At 28.3% G+C, this 9,647-nt stretch overlaps 1 protein-coding gene across 2 annotated transcripts; it reads right to left on the reverse strand.

Annotated features, from left to right (window-relative positions):
• Positions 1–469: 469 nt before the first annotated feature.
• Positions 470–4,347, reverse strand: LOC104750071 (cytokinin riboside 5'-monophosphate phosphoribohydrolase LOG1). 2 transcript variants are annotated; one of them, XM_010471803.3, is made up of 7 exons: positions 3,970–4,347; positions 2,547–2,644; positions 2,347–2,377; positions 1,526–1,625; positions 1,356–1,426; positions 992–1,135; positions 470–896 (listed from the first exon to the last, which is right to left on the reverse strand). In XM_010471803.3, exons 1-7 carry the CDS (start codon positions 4,072–4,074, stop codon positions 804–806), a joined length of 642 nt encoding a protein of 213 aa, XP_010470105.1. In that variant the 5' UTR covers positions 4,075–4,347; the 3' UTR covers positions 470–803. The 2 variants fall into 2 exon arrangements, with proteins under 2 accessions (XP_010470105.1, XP_010470104.1); XM_010471802.3 differs by having other exon boundaries at positions 1,356–1,625; positions 3,970–4,262.
• Positions 4,348–9,647: the final 5,300 nt, after the last annotated feature.

A 9,647-nucleotide genomic window follows, 5' to 3' on the forward strand; every position in this document is an offset into this window, starting at 1 on the left:
TATGCAGGCTAAGTTTGAGAGTGAGCCCATTATGTGATCCATGTATGTCCAGCACTCCATGAGTGGGCTTAGTACTGGGCTTATTGTACACAGAATTTTGTTTTGGTTATTACTTTACTTAAATTTGAGTTCTTCGTTTTTAATGTATATTTTGAGGGAACCATATGAATGCAACTTTTTTTAAAAAAATATAATACTATGAATGAATTTTTTAAAATATTATATGCTTGCTAGCATTTTTACAAAATTAATTTCACTAGTTTTACAATTTTAAAATTTACTAAATCAAATGAAAAAGAAAGAAAGCAATTTCGTGGTTTAGGTGTTTCAAATGTGTGTCAGTGTGTGGTTAAACTAATTTAGATGTTTCAAAATTCAAATGTGTGGCTAAACAAGCTTAGGTGTTACAAATTGGTGATCAAGAGACTTGTAACTTCAATCGAAATGTTCATAATCCATCAACATTTGATTAAATTGAACGACAATTATTTAAATTTAAACTCGTCAACAAATAAAGAAAAAAAATCCCCAAAGATTGAGTTGTTGGTTGGGGGACATATTACAAAATTCAAACTTAAGAAAAAAAACCAACATCTCTTCTGTCTTTTTTCCCCTGATATAAAAACTAAAAAAAAAAATACATTAAAACAACAGAATCAACTACACAAAAAGAAGAAAGTTAATCTGTTTTTTCCGATTGTTGGGACTAAAGTTTTACAATCAATAAAAAGGATCCCAATTTTGGAGAAACATTCAATTGGGTTTGTCCTGATTAAGGAAATTAATTAGTCCTTTTTTCTTTTTCATCTTGAGATTTCACAAGTAGGACTCAGCCCTATTTGCTCCATCTCCCAGCTTTTCTTTGAGGCTACCTTCTCATGTCTTGGTACATAATCCTATTTTGCCGAAATAAAACAAAAAAATGGAATCAGTATTTATAATAGAAAAAATATAGATTGATAACCAAAAACAAAGAAAAAAGAGTATAAACCTCAAGTTTCTTGACAAGTTCTTTAGCGGAAGGAGCAGAGACAATGATATGACGAGCAGTTGGTGAAATGAAACCTTCTTCCACTGCTGTGTCTATGAATGATAACAATGAATTGTAGTATCCTTCAACGTTCAACAGTCCCACCTTCACATTTCATTTTACATTTATATTCATCAGATTATAAAATGAATTAGCTAATTCACAAGAATGTAACTAAGACAATTATATCAAACGTAACATGTTATGTTTTGTCGTAGAGGTCTACCTGATAAAAACATGTTCATTGTTGTTTTAGCTAATTACACTCAAACAAAATCATTAACTAGTTTATATACGTAAACAGAAATGGAAACAAAATGATTACTGGTTTATCATGGATGCCTAGCTGTGCCCAAGTGATTACTTCAAGAAGCTCTTCAAGTGTACCATACCCACCTACAAAATTACCAACATTAGTTAGTTCCCATTTTTTACTGATCAAAATTTTAATAAAACTAAAAAATGTGGATAAGATGAAAACGAAAAGGAACCAACCAGGTAAAGCGATAAAAGCATCAGAGTGCTTAGCCATCTCAGCTTTCCTTTGGTGCATGTCTGCTACTGCCTTCACTTCTCCCACTGTCTCTCCTGTTATCTTTATTCACAAATTTTTTACACATTATTGTTATTATTTTTTGTTATTATTATAACCACTCACTCACTCACCACTTGTGTCTTCTGTGTATTCCAAAACAAAAAGACAAATCTCTTACACACACTCACACCACTTGTTTTATGGTTTCCTTCCTCCAAAGATATGTGAATCTAATAAAAGTCTCTTAAGCTACTGTTTTAGTCTCAACTCAACATGTAGTAATTTACAAATCCATTTTTATCTTTGTGCAATCATATTTTAGCCCATTATGTTGTGAGAAAAGGATTAGATGTAATGATGATTTAGTCTCTCGAGGTGCTTCTCTTACATTTATCACTTTGACCCTCTTTCTTAAAAAGGTAATCATATTTTGGAGCAACATGATTGGTGTCTTTAATTTTTTATCTTAATCAGTTAAAAATTAATTTCCCATTTCAAATATAGAGAAAAAATACTAATTATAGCTAAAAAAACAAAAGAGAAGAAAGAAACATGAAAATATCACCGTCCAATAAACTGGCCTGTTTTGTCTCAATTGAAACACTCTCTAATATGAGACAAATGTTATATACGCGTTTAAGATAACATTTATGAGGTTGATGTTCTTGTTAAATTATCTACCACCAATTTATCTGCAAACTCTTTTATTTGTTCTTATGAAAGTGGTAAGAAAAAAACAATACTTCATAAATATTATTCTGGAGTTATATTTCGGACGTACCTCTCTTGGCATTAGTGTCTTGGGGATAACCCTGAAGACAGTAACAAGACAAAATAAAGTTAGTTAAAAAAGTTAACGTCACAAACACTACACGTACGCCAAAATTATCCATTTGTATTACTACTACTAATTGGTTCTTTCCACGTTAACGACTAACTTAAACATTGAAATTTTGCTTTAAGAATGTTTTTAAAACGAACCCGATGACATGGCGACCTCCATTGAAAACAGCTTGAGAAATCAAACCCATTAAACCAATGCTTCCTCCACCATAGACAAGATCGATGTTTCTCGATACCTACAAAAAAAAGAAAAAACATTTGGATGGTTTTGGTAAACTTTGCCTTTTAAGTTTAGTGGTCGTTGTCATTTGTTAATTGATACAAAAAATAAAAAGAATACAAGAGAGAGAGAGAGAAAAATGTATTACATCAAATAGTGGATAAAGATATTGTAGAAAAAAAACTATAAAGGTGTAGAAAACTCAATAATTACATTTTCTGGTAAAAGTACCCAAGAAAGTACATGAAAAACAAAAAAAAAGATGGTAAAACAAAAATAAAGTATGAACTTTCCCATCACAAAGTTCAACTAAAAATACTTTTGAATTCTCATCCTTTTTAAGCTTTGTAACTATGTTTCTACCACTGATCACAGTAAGTACAACAAATGGAAGAAGATAATATTCTTCCAAACAAAAATCATCTAAACAAGATAATGGGTTTTTTTTTTTTTTTTTAAAAATTGTATATAAATAGTGAACTCCACTAACTCTAAATGGCTTAAAATGCTTTAGTTACGAGTTATGACAAGTCAAATGATTAAATCCATTTCCGAGCAACTTGTAATACCTTTATTGGGTCAACTGAAAAAAATTAAATTAACAAGAGATCCAATATTTGATGATACTTATTCTGAGGTCGTATTTACTAAAAGTCAAGAAGTCAAAAAAAAAAAATTATAATGTTTTTTTTTATAATATATTTTTTTTTGGTAGCAAAGAAGTTTTGTTCTTCACTATTCATAAATTATTCAAAACGGAAATCAAAACAGGTTAAATTAATCTCCTCTCTACTACCATATATATTGCTCCCTCCTGTTACAAAAAATGTTGTTTTAGCCAAATAAATTTCACGTTAGGTAATGTTTTATATTTTGTAATAGATTGAATAGTGTTTATGTAGGTAATAAATAATGTTTAATATGTGAGTTAAAACCTTAAACACTACATAAAATGAGAAAAAACGTTGTTTATGTGGTTTTCTTATTGTTACGATTTTACAATCTACTACCAAGAAGAAAAATCTGAAGTCTTGAGAAAAAAAAAAAAGAGAGACTTATGTACTCATAGGAGAATTAGGTCTTAAGACATGAGTGTCTTCCCAAAAACTTGGAACTGATAAAGGTTTTTTTACTGTAATTTTCATTTCTTTTCAAACAGAGGAAAAACAGAGCTTTTTTTTTTTTTTTTTTTTTTTTCTGGGTTGCTCGTAAGCTATGAAAAAATAAATGAAAAGAATGAATATTCTTATATACACAATAAACGAAATTTTAAGAAGAAAATAAAAGAAGTAAGAAAGAAAACAAGATTCTAAACAAAGAAGAGGAAAATGAAAAATTTACCAGTTCGGTTCCGAGTTCGATAGCAGCATCTTTGTAACTGGCTTTATTACCAGCACTACTTCCACAAAAGACACATATCCTCTTAAACTTTGGTTCTATCTCCATCTCTCTCTCTTGACACAAAGTTTTGTTTTAAAAAAAAAAGGAAAATTATAATTTGAAAGGATGAAGAATCTATCTTTCTCGTTGTGTGTTGGTATGAATGTTCTTTGCTCATTATATATAGAATATTAAGGTGGTGGGGTACTACTATATACATAGCTCATACGCTTCTTATTAGTAAGTAATATCTCAAAAAGACACTTTTAAAATAAATAAATAAATAAATAAATAAATAGTGGCTAGCTACATGAGTTTGACATCTATTTTTTTTTATATAACACGAGTTTGACATTCTTCCATAATAAATAGATTAAAAATGGTTACGAAAAGAAGAAGAAAAAGAAAAAAACCTTAGAAAAGAAATTGTCTTATTCCTTATGTTAGTTGGAGACCAATAATATACAATTTACAATGTACTGAATGTCTTGAATAATTAAGGTTCACATTCATTATATATCACATTCTATTTAATATTACTTCAAAGTACTTTTTGTTGTCATGGTGTGTGTGTGTGTGTCAGTGTGTGTGGATACGATATGTTAATAAGTTGCCGACTGATTTCCCCACTGATTAAGACTTAATCACAACGAGCAAGAAAAAAAAAAAATCCGGTTTTGATAGGTTAACCGACGTATCAGTATCATCACCTGTAGCCATTTTGAAGAGGTGATTACACGAACATGTTTTGGTCTTCAGTCCAACATAATGAACCTAAACCTGAAACTTTTTGGTTTAGATATAAAGCAAAATAAATAAAAGTAAAATAAGCATGGTTAATACATAGTGATTAAATGAGTAGATTTTATTTTGGGTGACGTTTCGAAAAACTAAAACAAATATGTAGGATTAAACCATTACAATCAAATAACCAAAAAATTGCAGAGTTTTATTTTGATGGCTTAAGTAAAAAAATTAGAAAAAGATTATTGTGTATAAGAAAGATTTTTTATTTGTGTGACTAACAACAATGATTGAATCCATACGAACATCATAAGTAATGGTAAGATCGTATAATCCTTTCTATCATAGCCGTGGAGTTATATGGAAATCTTTGATTGACTGAAAAATTGCTTTCGATATGCTTGTTTTTTTTTTTTTTGGTTAAAGACCTTAAAACAACATTTGAAAACGTTCCTAGTGGGATACTACATCCTTCCGTTTTTTTTTCGAAAATGACTTTGTCAAAATTTTGAGCTTAATAACGGATGATTCATTCAAAAGAGCCAAGCTATCACAATTCAGATCATGGTAGATTTGGGAGCTGTGAAATATATCAAAATCTTCGTTCGTATTAGAAAACAGTTTTTGGAATTATAGTTAATTAAGCTATTGTCTCCCATAAATTAGTCTCGGGCGTTCTCTATAGATTTGAAGATTTACCTTAAGTTATCCAAAAAAAAGTTATAAAGGAGAGGCTAACAGGTTATTCCTTGTTTTACTTTGATATTCATGACGAAGAAGACGAAGGGTTCTATATAAAATATATTGTAATAATAAAATAAAATTAACAGAAAAAGTAAAAAAAAGAATTAAAACTGAAATGTGGTGATTGTAGCTCAATACTTTACTACAAGGCCTATAATTGCATATCTCTATGTAATTTATTAAGTATTGATGTTTAGGGTATCTAAACCAATTATGTTTGGGAAATTTTCATTTAAACCATGAAAGTTTCCATTAACACTATTTAAACAATGAACTTTCCCTAAAACTATTTAAAATATTAAATTATATTGACTATTATTTTAAAACATCAAATGTTGTTAAGAAAGCTAAGATAGACATGTCGTAAAATATGATAGCGGAGCAACTAACACATGATTATTCCGTTGTTAACAAATCTGTTATTGACAAAACGACGTTGTTGTGTTGATTAGGAAAAAATGTCGTTTAAATCATGAATTTTCAAATTAACGGCATTTAAACCTTGAAATTTTTTTTCGAAGAACATTTAAAGCATAAAGTTTTATTGACTATCATTTAAAGACATCAAATGTTGTTGATGAAGCAAAAAATAGTCATTTCGCAAAATTTGATAACATCTTATATATCTTTAAAATTTGAAATTAAGTTTTACTAAAAGTGATGATAATAGCAAATGAAAGACTTTAGGAAAAATAAGTTTCTCAATTTTTTGAAGAGACAAAACCTAATGTTTATTTCAATCCTTCTTTAAAGGTATTGTTTAATTTATGTAGCAAATTCAGTAGTTCTCTAGGTTAGAACCTAGTTTATATATTTTTTCTAGTTAATTTTTTTGTAAAGTTATTCGACAACCTATGTTGTTTTTCTGTCTTTGTTGATGGTCTAACGACAGGCAAGCGAACAACATACCAATATTTAGTGTTTGAGATAATATTTAGTGATTGAGACACAAATATTTTTGTTTGTGTAGTATAAAATATGAGAAATTTATATTTTCTAAGAAAAATGTTTAGCGTTAATACAATGTTATTTCAAAAATTATATTACATGATGTTTTTTTTAAAAAATTATTTTATTTTATGTACACTTGTAAAAGTAATTTTTGGATCTGATATTAGAAGGTTCTGATCGTGAACATTGTCCTATTTAATACAAATTATTACCGTTGGCATTAGGACGATTTGTTAGTAGTACAAACAGTTCTCAAAACATCAATCATTACTTTTGAGGCATTCAATCATACTATATCGATGCAAATATGCAGTATGTTATTTAAAAAAAAAAAATCAAAACATATAGTCGAATAGTTTGTATTAATTTAGTCAGTATAATACAACCCTATATTTAAGTGTATATGTGGGTAGATCAGTAGATGTAACAGACTTCACATTTTTTTGAACCATTCGAAGAGAGTGGCCAGCATGCGAAGAAATGATGTAAAGAGCTGTATTTGTCATGAATATTGTCGATAAAAGATATACATCATATCTCCTATATCTTGAGAAAAAACTGACGTGTCATCGTTAGAGAGCTCCATACCAAATTTATTGGTCACCCTTAATATTCCATAAAATTACATAAAACTACCACTACTATATATATTATTGTCAATTGCTATTTTATTTATTTTTATACATAATATTTTATTCCTATAAATTCTAAAATTGGTAAATATTATAATATGAGATGTATTGTAAAATAATAATATAGCTATATTATGGGATGTAAAAAAATATACATTTAAAATCATATTTTCAGAAACATAAATAATGTTACCTTTCTAATAATTTTATAAAGCTCTAATGGTGAAAGAATGGAAGATCATTTGAAACTGGCTCAATGTTTATTTTTTGCTAAAAACAATAACTATATTTGCCCAAAAAAACATATGATCACCAATTAAAATGACATGAATATAATACTTTAATTTGGATAACTATGTAGTTAAACATTATATAAAAATATGTAGTTATAGTGTTTTTACAGAAATCTTAAAATTTAGAAAATCCAGTCCAATAAAAATGAAAACAAGTAATAATATTATACCAATAGCTGAGATATATAGGGATCTAATGACCAATTAAAAATTACAAAATCCAGTGATATAATATCATAACTAAGACCAATTACGAAACAATTTTGTAATTTTATTTCTCCATCAATTACGGATACATATATTACTTAAAAAACTAATAATATCCAAATTAATAGAATTCTCCTTGATAAAATACCTTCTCGTATCTACTATATAAAATATTCGTGCTTTAAAATACGACACGTCAGCTTTTTCTCCGGAATGTTTATCTTTTAATATATAGGGGATATGAATTACGAATAATGGAATTTTTCCGGGTCAAAAAAATTTAAACTTTGCAATCAGATATATTATACGGGTTTGATCGCTTGACAATTATACTTTTTAAAAAATTATGTAAAAATAACTCTGCACGTACGTACGGATCTGAACCTAGTTCTTCTGTAAAACAAAGATGATTATATTTTTTAAATCACTATATATCATTGAATTTTTAAATAATTAAAGTCCTATCTTACATTTTAGGTTTTTCTAGGAAAAAATCTTCCAAATATTATTTTCTTGCAAGGTCACTCTAACTTACAAAGAATGCAAATCATTCATACGAAGTCTGATTTAACCTACAATATAATCCTCAGTCATCATTTTTAAAATTTCAAAATTATGATAAATATTATATCAAATCGAAACCCTCGCAATGAATAACCTAACTTCAGTCCTAGAAATTGAAAAGAATAAAGTATAAGAATGTACAAGCTCTTTGAAGATATACATAAGAGTAATATTGGAGATTACGTACATTATAATTTTGTAAGTTTGATCTGTATCTTTTGCAAGTTAAAGGTCAATTTATAAAAAAGAAAAAGAGTTATTTGGAGGATTTTTGTTTACTAGAAAACTTTATTTTTATCGTACATAACTTAAAAAAGAAAATCTACTTCTTGTGAGGAGCTAAATAATAGAAAATTTAAATTGAAAGAACATGTAAGTCAACTAGCAGAACCCACAGCCCTAAATCAAATGTGTTAGAATTGACATTTTTTTTTTCAGGACCATGGTCTTTAGAGGACCAACTTTTGAAAAGCTCAAAGTCTATAAAATATCTTAACACGTTAGTAAACTTATTAAAAGGGATGAGTTAATCCGGTTTAAAGCTTTCATTGAAATATGTAACAGTATTTTGATTACTTTATTCTCGACCAACCGTACAAAACAGCCTCAATTATTTAGTACTAATCCTAAAAGATTGTAATGTTTTATCTACTGCAATCATTTGGTACTGTTATTCCCCATATATCACTGATCATTCTTTTAAAGTCGTAAGTATTCAATTAATGTTGCAAAAGTGACAAATAACCCAATTTATTAATCCCACGAGAAGACTATTTGGTTAAATTGTCTATCAAACATGTTCGTCGAATATTTATGTGATTTTCTTGACGAAAAAAAAAAGCTATACAAAATATATTTTTTTTTAAACCAAACATTAAATTAAAAAAAACTTTTAGATTAGTTGTCCAAAGTAGAGAAAATGAGTTTCAAATAAAATTTCTGAAACTAAATTTTTAGAAAAACGAGTCAGACAATCTGTCCAAAAGTTTGACACACGCGGGATCTTAATCAAGATAAAAAATGAATAAAATACGCATAGAAAAATAAAATTATCCAACAGATTGAAAAATACTGGTCACTTTTCAAGGGACTACACCATCGCAACTAACACAATCCATCTCAAATAAATTACAAACAATTCCACTAGCAAAAATAAATCCATGACCCATATCAATGCTTGAAGCTCCCAGCGAAGGGGAAGGACTACATCTAAGGCTTCTAGCTCTCAACAACACTACATCTAAGGCTTCTAGCTCTCAACAACACCGTCTTGTCCTCACTGTTACAACACCATCAAATCCAAACCCATATATAAGTTACAAGTTTTCCATGACTATACAAAAATCTTTTGTAAAAGATATACAAATTTAGTTTACATATATTAGGAAAGTCGATAAGTACATGGTCCAAATTTAGGGACACTTCAAAAGCCAAAAAAAAATAGTATCAACATGTGAAAAACATGATGGCGTATATGAATTCTTGAAAATTGATTTACAATAAA

Source organism: Camelina sativa, chromosome 16 (assembly GCF_030686135.1).
Source record: "Camelina sativa cultivar CO46 ecotype springtype chromosome 16, ASM3068613v1".
Lineage (NCBI taxonomy): Eukaryota > Viridiplantae > Streptophyta > Magnoliopsida > Brassicales > Brassicaceae > Camelina > Camelina sativa.

Coding starts and splice junctions, on each gene's coding strand:
- LOC104750071 (XM_010471802.3), bottom strand. CDS start 4,074: ATGGAGATAGAACCAAAGTTTAAGAGGATATGTGTCTTTTGTGGAAGT. Junction 2,378..2,546: donor GGAGGTCGCCATGTCATCGG/GTTCGTTTTAAA, acceptor TACTGTCTTCAG/GGTTATCCCCAAGACACTAA. Junction 1,136..1,355: donor TAGGCATCCATGATAAACCA/GTAATCATTTTG, acceptor TGAAATGTGAAG/GTGGGACTGTTGAACGTTGA.